Below are 13,127 nucleotides of genomic sequence, written 5' to 3'. Positions count from 1 at the left end.
ATTTGAAAATGAACCCGATGAATTGAAGACATGGGGGGGGGGTTTGAATAAATTCAATTTTATCAGTCAGATTCAAATCGAGCTCTCATGATAGAGGTGACATTCAAGGTGCACACTGCTGCCTAGCAACAACAAGTCTGCCGATGGGATGGCGGTACTGACGAGTACCGTCTTGGGTCTCGCTACTTGTATAACAGTTTTAACGTCAGCTCAGAATGTCAGTTACAGTTGTTTTTTTTTTTTTTTTGTCGTTGACCCTCCCTGCAGGATGTGTCCGACCATTTAGTTATTTAGGAAATTTCATGGCCTTGATCCATTTTAACTGGAGCAATTTCACTGAAGCATCGAGTTGACCTGTGGGAGCTGTAAAATACTAACCGAGCGGCGTTTCATTACCATTATCAGTTAATGCTTTTTGCTTGTTCTCCGTAAGGCATTTTGGCAGAGGGATTTTGTAATAGCTCACCTTTAGAAAAATAAATAAATGGAAAACTGGGAACAATTTTTCAACCTCTCCCTTACAAAATCCTATGACAGATGCCAGGGCTTGTTGATAATAATAATGATAATATTATTATCATAATAATGATAATTATAATAACAAGAAATCAGTTATTTTTTTCAGACTGGCTAAAATTGCAACGATAGTCATAATAATTTTTAAATGGCTAATGGATCGTGAGTTTTTATAAATATTTCATTCCGTCGTAAACTTGCATGAAGTCATTGAAAAATGCTGTAATTTGCTAACGTTACTTTGATTAACATACATTTTAAAATGAACTGAAAATGATAGACTGGGTAATAAGGGCTCAGTTGGCTTATTGGATGAGGAGAGACTCTTGAGGAAAAAAATAAAAATAAAATATGGATCCAACGCTCTGGACTGACAATTTCATTGCTTGTTGTTTTGAATGATATTCGAACGGCGGTTATAGTTCTCCCGTGAGAATAGACACACAGTCTTGCAGATGTGCGAGAGGAAATTGTCTGTAATAGCCGCATGTTCGGTAAATGTTTTGGCTTCTTTATTCTGTTTGAGGCTCCTCACTCGTCAAGCGTGGAGGACAGAAGAATGTCAAGAAGAAGGACAAAGGACTTAAAACAGCCTCACCACGGCATCAACCCCTGTGATATCAGTAATTACCTCAATCACCCAAGAGGCTGCCAGCAGCTTTATCATAAATCTGAATGTATTTAGTCTTTTGACCCATTTAATTCTGCTTCGCTCGGATGTACACATCAGATTGAATTAGTCTTTTTTCTTTTTTTTTTTTTTTGCAATTTTGTTCTATTTCTCCATCCCATTTTCTTTTCTGCTTACTCTTAGCGTTTGGCATGTTTAAGAGGATCAGCGTTTGGACACATACGTTACTCTTCCTCTGCGGTGAGAAAGGTGCTGTGTGAGCTCTTCTTGCACTTTTTTTTTTTCCGACTGTGGTACGGAGAGCTAAATTCCAGAGGCTTCGGGGAGAAATCCTGTCACGTTCGAGAACTGAGATACGGTCAAAGCGATGCTCCGGTGCAGGAAAAAAAAACAAAAAACAAAAAATGACATTCCTTGGAAATCTTTCAATACACTGACATCACATTTAACTTGTTCTCTTGAATGTGCACTCACCTTGTTGAGACGCGATAACAGTGCGTATTGTAATAAACGTCCAAAATGTAATAACTTTTTCATTTCATTTTGTAATGAAGCCACATTTTGTAATAAAGTGCCCCAACGCATTTTTTAATAAATTTTGCTGCATTATGTAATAAGTTATTACATTTTGAGAAGATTATTACAAAATGCACTTGCAACAGGATATGTAAGAACATGGAATTTATTGAATATTTATAGATTTATAGAATATCTATATTTATAGAATATTCTCTGTTAATGCAACATTTGAATAGTGTACTGATAGTAATTGCTAAGTACTGCTACTAGGCTAATACAGTGATACTAATAATTGGCCTAGCTTTTACAAATACTTTAAAGTAAAATAGAATACAATTAGCAAACAAATAAACTATGCTTTAGAATTGTTATTCCATAATGCACCATGTTATTACATTTTCTAGAGAATGAAAAAGTTACAAATGCATGTTGTAATAATCCTCTCAATATGTAATAACTTATTACATAATGCTGCAAAATTTGTTACAAAATGCGTTGGGGCAGTTTATTACAAAATGCGGCAGTTTATCACAAAATACGGCTTTATTACAAAATGAAATGGTTATTACATTTTGGACGTTTATTACAAAATGCACCGTTATTACAAAATTCGGCCCAACAAAATACAATTAACAAACTAATAAACTATGCTTTAGAATTGTTATTACATAAATGCACCATGTTATTGGTGCATGTTATGTTATACATTTCCTCGAGAATGAAAAAGTTGCAAATGCATTTGTAATAATCTGCTCAATATGTAATAACTTATTACATAATGCGGCAAAATTTATTACAAAATGCGGCAGTTTATTACAAAATACGGCTTTTTATTACAAAATGAAATGAAAAAGTTATTACATTTTGGACGTTTATTACAAAACGCGGCTCAACACACCTTTAACATGAGAACTAGCACCGGCAGGCTATAAACAAACAAGAACACGCCTGATATCATCAAACTCCGATTCTTCCGAGTGATATTTTCCTGAAGAGCGCCGAGGATGAGTGAGAAGTCCATCACATGGTAATACTCGCCGCCTACAGGCAGCGCTTTTCTTGCACAGCAAATCCTCACATGCTGTGATTGGTGCAGGGCGATTCATGTGGAAAGTTCTGGAGTCTCTCCCATCATGCAATGCTTGTGAATGAGATAATTTGTCCGGGGGCAGACGGAGGGATTGTGTGGCACCGCGGTCGAGTTGATCCGCGGTGATTGACTGTAATGGTCCCTGTCAGACAGGCTCTTGCAATGTGACTTAGCAGCTGGAGACAAATCAATTTCTCCCACCGAACCCCACATTCTATCCCCTGATATCCTCCTCCCATTCCCACAATCAAAGTTTCTACCTTTTTTTTTTTTTTTTCCATCCCATGAGTGTGTGATTTGTGATGTCACATCCAACGCAAAATCAGTGTCGGAAATCTGTTGCTATCATGCCAGTCAAAGTCACAACAGGGGAAACAGTTGTTAACTACCTTATTCTATTTACTACCTCAGCCGTCCACATCATAACTTTATTCTTGTAATTTCTATGGTCTAACTATTTATATCATCATTTAGTTTTGGTTATCTATCTTCTTTACCGTTCCACTCTGTTGTCCATTCTTATCCCTGATGTTGTTGTTGTTGTCGTTCTCACCTGATTTTATTCATTTGTGGACTGTCTCTCTATTTACATTTATATTCATAGTTAATTTTCATACTATAACTGTTACGCTGCTGTGACACATAAATTACCCCTATAGGGATCTTATCTTATCTTATCTTAAATGGGCTGATAGGCCAGGTAGGCACTTTACAGATTTTAGTGGATACAGGTGTATATTTTAAGGTGTTATTCACAAGTGGACAGAGCAGCGCTTTATTGATAGCATTTAGCATGTAGCGCCGTCGCATGTTATTGTCTTATCCGTCATGGCTTGGAGCTCCGTGACCATCGTTGGTCCCCAGTCCAGCTCAGCGCAGCCTGGACCAGGTCCAGAGAGGACGGTACGTATCTGAGGACGGTGTCCCAGCCGAGGGACGAGGCTAGGAGGAGAATATGGAGTGCCGCTTCTCACTAAAAGTCAATTTTTTATCAAATGATTGCTGTTTCTAAGCTTACTTAAAATTGCATTTTTTGTTGCTGTTATTTTTAGTATCACCAGCATGAAAGCGTTTGTTTTTGCACGTGACAAATCTCGTTTTTTTTTTTTTTTTGCACCGAGGCAGGAATACCAAAAAAGCAACTCCGTTGCACCTTTTATTCTTATTTTGCATGCAAAGTATATATCATATCAAATACAAGCAACCTCTTCAAGCGGGATAAAGGAGGAATGAAGGATATAAAACGAAAGGAGCTTTTACATTCCAATTGTTGTTCTCATTTACACTTATCTTGCTGACGGCTGTGTAAATGGCTTTCTGTTGGAGGAGCGTCCCCCGAGGGAAACTATTCCACTCAGAGACGGTGACAGGCCAGTAATGCCGGCGACCGAGCACACACACACACACTCTCGCCTTCCCCCCCAATACCGCCCCTCGCTGAACGATCCAGACAAACATCTTGATTGTAATTGAATTTTCGGGACAGGTGCCATGTGACACGAGACAGATTATGAGAGAGGGGGACCGAGGGAGAGGGGATAGAAAGGAGGAAGCGAAGGACGAGGACGGGGGGGGGGGGGGAGGGGGGACGCGAGGGTGCAAAGGTTAGCTCTGCGACGGAGGTCGAGATTGAACGGGCGGTAAGAGGAAATGGCAAAGCGTGTCGGAAAGCGGGCGTCCGCGCAAAGACGGCGCAAGGACAATGCGGGGAGGGGGCAGCTTCGCTCCTGCGCTGAGTTCTCGAGGCGTCGGTGCCCACGTACTGTGTAATTGGTGTATTTGAAGGATTACAGAATATATCAGGCAGCGGATCGGGGGGTGAATAAATGAATAAGAGAATAAATTGAGGACCTCGTGTTTTTCAAGATGTAAGACAATTAAATACTTCAACATCTGCAGGGGTATTATTGTGGCAGCGCGGTAGCTGTTTGTCTTCGAAACCATTAACCCGTTGACAAGGCTGATTTTTTTTCTTTTTTTTTTTCCAGCCAGCTGCTGACCTTCTGTCACATTGATCCAGATATTCAAGGGCTTTGCTGCACCTTGAGCAAGCGCGGCATCACTTTTCGGAGAACAGATACAACAAACACTCCAGTCAGACTGGATAATCCGAGTACTGGCGATGTGCAACCCTAAGGCAAACATGTACTGAGCTAATATACTTCATATGTTGGAGTATTTCACGCAAGCGCAAGTTGTAGCGTTATTGTCGAATGAAAAATTTTTTAAAAAAGCGAGAAAAAAAAAAACTATTTTTTTTTATGTGCAACTTGAAATAAGGTATTGTTAAAAATGCATGGTTTCCCTGTGAAATAATGTGCAAGCAGGTCTACTAACAAGTATTTGAATGGAAAAAATAATATGCAATGTATTTCAGTCAATTAGGGTTAAAATAAAAAAAAGGGAAAAATTCAGCTTTTTTTAGGTGTGGCTTCAAATAAGGTATTTGTAGAAATGCATGGTTACTCCTGTGAAATAATATGCAAGCAGGTCTACTAACAGGTATTCGAAAAGATTAAATAATATTGGGTGTCCAGTGAGTGCAAAAATGCAGATTTATGTCAATAAATTAGGGTTGAAATAAAAAAATTAAAAAAAAACAAAAGGGAAAAAATTCAGCTTTTTTTATGTGCGGCTTGAAATAAGGTATTTGTAAAAATGCATGGTTTCCCCCGTGAAATAATGTGCAAGCAGGTTTACTAACAGGTATTCGAAAAGACTAAATAATATGCGATGCCCATTGACGACAAAAAATGCAGATTTAATTCAGTCAGTTAGGGTTTACTAAAATGAAGTCATCAAGATGCTTACGACTTTTTTTTCTTAAAAATACGATTCACGGAAATGAGCGAATCGTGGTGCGGTCAATGTGAAACCGCATTAAATTAAAACAATTAGAGCAGCTCTTTCTTGTATCTTATCTCATTGGTAGAGTTGGCGGCAAGGATGGGCAAACCACCGTAATCCCAACCTATGCAATCTACTGTAAAGCAGCGGAGACTATAAATCATCTAAATTATTAATTTTAATTATTCTTTCATTTTCTCAGGTCATATCTTGTTTATTGGTTTAACCTCAGCCAATTACTTTGTCACCAACACGTTCCTATAAGGCTTTGTTTTTTTTTCCAATAATATTTTCTAATATATTCCAACTATGCAATCTCTAATTCAATTTTCTACTCATAGTCATTTTTTTTTTTTTTTTTCACGTCAAAAAGCCCCTTGTTAAAGTCCTGCTGTCTCCTCTTTGTTTGCATTCATTTTCATTTAAATAGTTGTTTTCTTGCAGGTCACCAGTAAAACATACACACACAACAAATAAGCTATTTGTTAATAGCCCATTTCTGTTTGGCGTTATAGTATAAGAGGCCATCGGACGTGTTCTGGTGGGAAAATATTGGGGAAAGCCGTCTCTCGGCTGTTTTCTCTCGTGTTCGAAGGCATTTGACCGTCCGTCGCCATCATCGGCGTCCTCGTAGCACTTATGACAATAAGGCTGCTCGAACTAAGCTCGCCGGTCAAGACACACACTTGAGTACTTGATCGTCAAATCGATGCGGACTTTGTTGGAAAATGCGTTTCCGAACGATCGATGAAAGACGCTCCTGCCCGTCTGACCCGCGGTGCAGAGCCGAGATTAAACTCATCGTGTCTAATTAAGTTTTAAACGTTTTCTATATGACGCTGAAGTTGATAAATCGGTACGGCGTTGACGCGAGTCAAAGTTAACAGATGAGATATTCGGTCGTTGCGCTGAGGCGCTTTTCGGCTAAACTTTTATAATTTACAAATTGTGATCACAAATGCCCGTTTAAATGTGTCTGATCTGACATTTCAAATATAAATATTTGATTTTCTCCCCATAACGCTTCATGCAAAATAATGCCACATTTTCAAAACAACATCATTTGCCATTCACTGATCTGAATTATATGATTTGATATTTAAGATTATTAAGAATTTGTATTCATCACTAACTCCTCTGTGCTCATTTAATTTATGTGATTTTAATTTGTAATTTTCATTGTTTTTCCATTCAGTCAAATGGAAAACATTGTATTTTTTTCTTTTTTTTTTTTTTTTTTTTTTTTTTCAGGGCGATTGATTAAGAAAGAAAAATGAAAATAAAAGGAGGAGGAGGAGGAGATGAATTTGGGTGGTTCAAATTTAATTTCCTTGCATGCTCAGCAAAGGGTATAAGTTTTCATATACATGCATAGCGAAAAGTTTGATTCCGGGAATGAAATAAGTAAAAAGTTTTTAAAGATATGTACGTGAACTGGGTAGACGGTGGAAGTTTTACTTTCGGCACGACGCCCGTTCTAAAAGATGCATATATAAATAAATATGAGAACAAACTTAATGAAAATAGCCAGCGGCGCATATAGTTCCATATTCGGATGAGATAAATCCGCCTCTGTCCTCGTTCATTTTGATGACACTGGAAACAGATAAGAAAATGCAATAATCCCAAATTAACATTTAATTTCATAAGCATTTACGATACATACAGTTTGTCACCGCTGTTCAAAACAATTGGGTTGGTAATAGTTTACTTTGCTTTTTTTTTTTTTTTTTTTTTTATTTACACGGGAGAAATAAGACGACCCGCCCGTTCGCTGTCACTTTGACATTTTCGGAGCGTTGGGCTGTCAATCCAGGATTACTCTGAAATCTCTTAGCGTGATAGAGCCGGCAGATGTTTGACATGGCGCCGGCGAGCGCCGAACACTCGCCGCCGTTCTGTTGACAAGAAAAAGTTCTTATTTTCATTGAGGATTTTTTTCATTTTGGCCCGTGGCAAACAAGCGGCATTGATAAGCTCAAATATTAGGCACGGCTTTTCAGATTGCTTTAAGATTGGCGCGTCGGAGACGAGAAACGAAACGATAAACGCGTCAACCCGCCGTCCCCATCTGTTCCTTAAATCGAGGAAAAAAAAAAAAAAAATTGGGCGTTGAAGCCGAAGCGGCGCTCCGCAAAAGTGTATAATTGTATCTGTCACTTTGTCTGTCGGTTATTATCCGTCTCTTTGTATGTCTAACGCTAGTCCTCCGAAATGTTATATATTTTTATTCGTAATCCGGATGAGAGATACAGTATGCTTGTTTTTTTTTTTTTTTTTCACCCTTGTTTTACTCTCCCTTGTCTCTGTTTCGTCTCGCAGATTTTATTTAGTCAGCGGCGGCGTGCCGCTCATCATCTGCGGGGTCACGGCGGCCGTCAGCATCGACAACTACGGCAGCGGAGAGCAAGCGCCGTAGTAAGTTTCCGAAACGCCGCTTTTCCGAAGGTTAAATTCTTCCGTCGTAGCGTTCGACGGGTCTTCGATGGCTGTTTTATCCACTTTTTACTAAACACGGCGAACGCTTCTGGGTGCTCAAATTAAACACGTCACGGGGCAAAGTTGCCGCAATTGTTAAAATCTGATTAAGTTATAACAATTTTGCGAGTTGGTTTTTGACTCGTATTTGTATTTTGCGCCACATGTAGCTTGTATTAGTTTCACTTGATAAATAAATACATTATAATCGAGGGGCCCCTTTTGTTCGGGTATCACAGCTGAGAAATTTCGTGACCCTCTGCTCATATATACTTTGTTTATTAATCATCATCGCTACCACGCTGACGCAAACACACACACACACACACACAACCACACACACACTCACAGGTTTGCTTGGCCTCTCTCTTTTGAGCTTGCAGCTGCTTTCAGGTTGTGTTAATTGCTCTCGGGTTAATTCTAAAATGTAATTGGGAACTTGTTAAAGTAAATAATGGAGTCAAATGTTCTGCTGATTAAAAAAATAAATGGATCTGCCGGTGTTTATGTTTGGTGCAGCTGCTGGATGGCCTGGGAGCCCAGCTTGGGAGCCTTCTTTGGCCCGGTGGCCTTCGTCGTCCTGGTGACATGCATCTACTTCCTCTGTACCTTCCTGCAGCTGCGGCGCCATCCAGAGAAGAAGTATGAGCTCAAGCAGCTGACAGAGGAGCAGCAGAGGCTGGCCTCCATCGATATGCCGGCTCATTGCCAGCAGGGGGCGGAGCCCGGGGCCCTGACAACCCCGCCCAGCGGTAGCCACTGCCCAGCTGGCTGCCCTGGAGTCCCCATAAATCCTGCGCTTCTAGCCAATGAGCACTCCTTCAAGGCTCAGCTACGCACTGCAGCCTTCACTCTTTTCCTGTTCCTGGCCACGTGGACGTTCGGGGCGCTGGCCGTGTCACAAGGCCACTTCCTGGACATGATCTTCAGCTGCCTCTACGGTGCCTTCTCCGTCACCCTCGGCCTCTTCGTCCTCATCCATCACTGCGCCAAGCGGGACGACGTCTGGCATTGCTGGTGTTCCTGTTGTCCCGGACGACGCGCCGACGCCTGCCCCGGCGCGCAGGCGCCCGCTCAAACCCGCCCCAAGATCAACGTAAACGGAGACACGCCCGGCCACGGCCACGGTCACGGCCACGGCCGCTCGCCGTGCCGGGGCAAGGCGCCGCTGAGCTGCGGCCACTGCAAGCACGCCGCCCTGCCGTCCTCGCAGAACCACGTGACGTGTCTGGCTCCCGTGACGCCCTGCTGTGCCGCCCTGCATAGCCAACAGCTGATGGAGGAGGAGCCCGCCGCCACCCACGTGCTGCTACACGCCGACCCGGAGGGCTACCGGCCCGGGATCCAATTGCACCCCTGCCTGAAGAGCAGCGCCAGGACTAAGGGGCGCCATTTCGGCCGACGCGCCGGGGGCGGCACTTGCGCGGCCGGGAGCGATCGGGAGTACGCGTATCACATCCCTTCCAGCGTGGACGGAGGCAGCGTACATAGCTCACACACTGACAGCCCCCACAGCACGCACGAGCGTCACACCCACATCTGCCCGCACCTCGCCCTGGAAGGCCACCACGAGGGGCATCACACGTGCCACGCCGGCGCCGCCGCCGCCGCCGCCGCGCACGAAACCCTCGCCTGCCATAACCCCTGCCACCGGCACATCTGCTGCACTAAGGCGGACCTTTTCCCCTCCCTGTGTCCCGTAGAGGCGGGGGACGCCGGCGTCTTCCTCTGCGGCTGCAGCAAAGTGGCGGAGGAGGACCCCGCCGCCGCACATCACCACCTGGAGATGCACGCCCCGCGCAGACAATCCTACCCCCAGAACCCACCCAATCAGAACGGGATTCTTAAGGGGGGGCTGCACGACGGACTCCTGTACACCTCGGACAGCACAGGGAATATACGCACTGGACCCTGGAAGAATGAAACTACTGTGTAGTCTGGGATGGATGAACCCGGAGGGAAGGGGGTGGGGGGGCCACAGGCAGCGCCCACCAAAAATGAAACCCTCGCCTCCCTTTCTAGAATTAAAAAAAAGAAAAAAAAAAAAAAAGTAACATTTTAACCATCACAATCAGTGTGGGATAATCTTATTTTAATGTCCTCATGTTTTTATGTGTGCTGTTTTACTGTACAGAAACATGTAAAACGCTCCGCCGAAGAGCGACCATACACAGCCGAGAATTTGTGAAACGCGTGTGTTACAACTTACCGTCAGACGTGACTGAAGGAATCTCCACTGTTCCATATTATTACAGAGCTCTCTATATATACAAGAAAATGAACGGTTGTATGTATGAATATTTGTGTTAGTGCTCAAAGGCAAAACGCTGCAAGATTTTTATTTTAATTTAATTTTTTTTTTTTTTTTTTTTTTTTTACAATTTGTGTCCATCAGTCGATACTGACAGTGATCCTCCAGTACTTAAAAAAAAAAAAAACTTTTGGCATCCATGTTTTAGACAACTTAAACCAGCAATTTTAGACTTCGTGGATATTTTTGCCAAGCAGCTGTGAATAACCGGTGATTTTCTAAATAACTCAACGTCACTGTCGCTTTTGCGAGAGACACGCCGACGCCGGTGAAATCGTGAAAAACTTAAAAACGAGTAGAAAATGAAGCTCGCTGTTCCAGGTTGGTATTGATTGTGCTGTCTCTATGATGTCCTGTTTTTTTTTTTTTTTTTTTTGTTCTATTTTATCATTTTGTTTTAAAGGGAGAAGTAAATAACAGCACCATCAACAGCAACGACACGGCTATTTGAAAATAGAGAGTCGGCGTCAATGTGTCATTCGATCCAAGTGCAGTTTTGTTAACATTTTCGGGGAGTTCCTCATGAGCCCATCGCCAAATTACTGTGTTGGGGTTCCCCCCCCCTGTTCTCTTCCGCTCAGCTCATCCACGCCATTATTCCGAAAAAAAAAAAAAAAAAAAAAACAGAAAAAAAAAACAACTAACAATCTGAGGTGCATAAAAAAAAGTGTGAATGTGAGAATAAAAACAACAAGCTGCTTAATTTACCCGTCTGTGACCGATATCCTGTTGTTTTCCTTTAAGATAAAAATAGGCATCATCAAATGTTGGTTGAAGCTATAATTTCACTTCAACCAACACTGGCAGAACTCATTAAATGCGATCCCTTTTTTTTGATTCATTATTTTATTTTCATTTATCTTAATAAAACCCCCAAAGCATGCACGCTTTGTTCTGTGTAGCTACTATGTGCTGTTTTAACATTGTAATTAATGTCAATCCGCAAGCATATTATTTGCCTTGACCCGATGAGAATGCTGCAGCTCACCGCGCATCGTTTCCCGTCGTTTCCGCCGAAAACATCATTAACCGTCTCCTTAAAAGCACGACTCGTGGTTTCGGATTGTTTGTTTCCGCGAAGGTCACGATTTTGCCGCTCCAAAAAAAAAAGAAGGGGAAAGCGAGTCTTGGTCATTCCGTGAATGGATAAATAACACAGAAGCAGTCATACAGTTAATCTCCAAAGCAAGTTCAGAAAAAAAAAAGAATAAATACATAAATATATATATATATAACCACCGATGCAGCACATATAGTGTTCTGGCAAAACCTGCTCTTAAAACCACCTTGGCATGCACATCATCTCTTTATCCATCCCGTGCACTCTTGTCTATGTATATAAAAATGGTTTCTGACCAATTATTTTATAAGAGAATTAAGATATTTAAGAATAAAATAAGTCTATATGTAAAGGAAGTTGTATGGAGAAAAAAAAAAAAAAAGGAAAAATGACCTCTTAATGTTAATGCTCAGTATCTGAGTTTAGAAATGTCCGTTTTTGTTTTCAAATGCCTTTTTTTTTTTTTTTTTTTTTTTTTTCCGGTTCTGTTGCAATTTTTTTGCCGACTTCGACTCCATAAAGTATGCAGAACTCACCACGCGTCGTGAGACTCGGCCAGAGAAACAGAAATGCACTACACGCGAAAAAAAAACCTTCTGCCCGCCGGAACGATCACATCCGGTATTAGAGAACGGGTTCATCGGACAGAAGCGATTCAGATTTAAAAACAAATAAAAAAAACGTCAATCATCGCGTCCGTGCCAAAAAAAAAAAAAAAAACGGGATACGATCGGCATCATGAGAAATAAAACGCCGGCCTCCGCGCTAAATGTGCTCTTTCGAGCGACTCGGACGCCGGCGGTCAGTGGTCCTGGCTTTCTAATTTATTGGAAAGGGATTTGTAACAGTATCACAAGTTACGATAAACAACAACTCGCTGTGATCGCTGCGCAAGAAGCGTATTCGCCGGTCGGTGTGTCTTAGGAGCAGCCTGAGCTTTTTTTTCGGCGTCCGTGAGATGATGTGTTCGGTATCATCGTTCCTCTGTAGAACGCCATCTCCGTCGTCATCCGTAGCAGATACGCTGCCCTCCATGAGCTAGCTGGCTCGGTCGCGGCTCGCCCGGCGTCTGCTCGAATATTGACCTGTGGTACTGTGACAAAAACCTCGAAGCCAGTTTTCACTTTTTTCTACATTGACACTGATTCCAATAAATGTATTTTTTCACCATGCAACAAATGGCAGCATCTTTTGGCTTGTGTTTGTGGTTGAGATAAAAAGAAAAAAAAAAAAAAAAGCCTGTTTCGTCCTCGCGGTTCTCACAGCTTTTTTGTGTTTATTTTCCCTGACAGTGTGATGGAGATGTCTCACGGAGACACCGCAGGGGAGGAATTCAAATGATAGCAGGCATGACCGCCGCTGCGCATGTGTGTGTGTGTGTGTGTGTGTGTGTGTGTGTGTGTGTGTACGCGAAACCCAGACTTGCAGATACATGCGCGTTTACACACTCGCAGATACGAACATGTGTGCACTTCACCCAGGAAATGACACAGTGTGTCTTCGGTGCATCACAAATCACACTCAGGACTGACAGGCCATGAAACGCCTGAACACATTTAATATGCAGCCGGATTTTTTTATTTTTTTATTTTTTTTTTCTTCCAAGGCCACACAGCTCTCTCTACCCCCTCCCGACCATTAGATTATTCATCTGACTGAAAGCCATGTGAAATGT

At 42.1% G+C, this 13,127-nt stretch overlaps 1 protein-coding gene across 1 annotated transcript in view; it reads left to right on the top strand.

Moving 5' to 3' along the window:
• Nucleotides 1-11,841, top strand: part of adgra1b (adhesion G protein-coupled receptor A1b) — a 204,943-nt gene extending 193,102 nt beyond the window's left edge. Inside the window, exons 18-19 of the mRNA XM_086164570.1 lie at nucleotides 7,926-8,021; nucleotides 8,601-11,841. Of these exons, the coding sequence (XP_086020696.1) occupies nucleotides 7,926-8,021; nucleotides 8,601-10,017 (1,513 nt within the window). The 3' untranslated portion in view covers nucleotides 10,018-11,841. The remainder of the gene's footprint in view (nucleotides 1-7,925; nucleotides 8,022-8,600) is intronic.
• Nucleotides 11,842-13,127: the final 1,286 nt, after the last annotated feature.

The sequence above is a fragment of the Fistularia commersonii genome, chromosome 2, assembly GCF_037954325.1.
Source record: "Fistularia commersonii isolate RoL2024-O1a breed Wild chromosome 2, RoL_Fcom_v1.0, whole genome shotgun sequence".
Taxonomy (NCBI): domain Eukaryota; kingdom Metazoa; phylum Chordata; class Actinopteri; order Syngnathiformes; family Fistulariidae; genus Fistularia; species Fistularia commersonii.
Note: the sequence above shows the minus strand (reverse complement) of the source record. Positions and strands in the feature narration are given on the sequence as shown.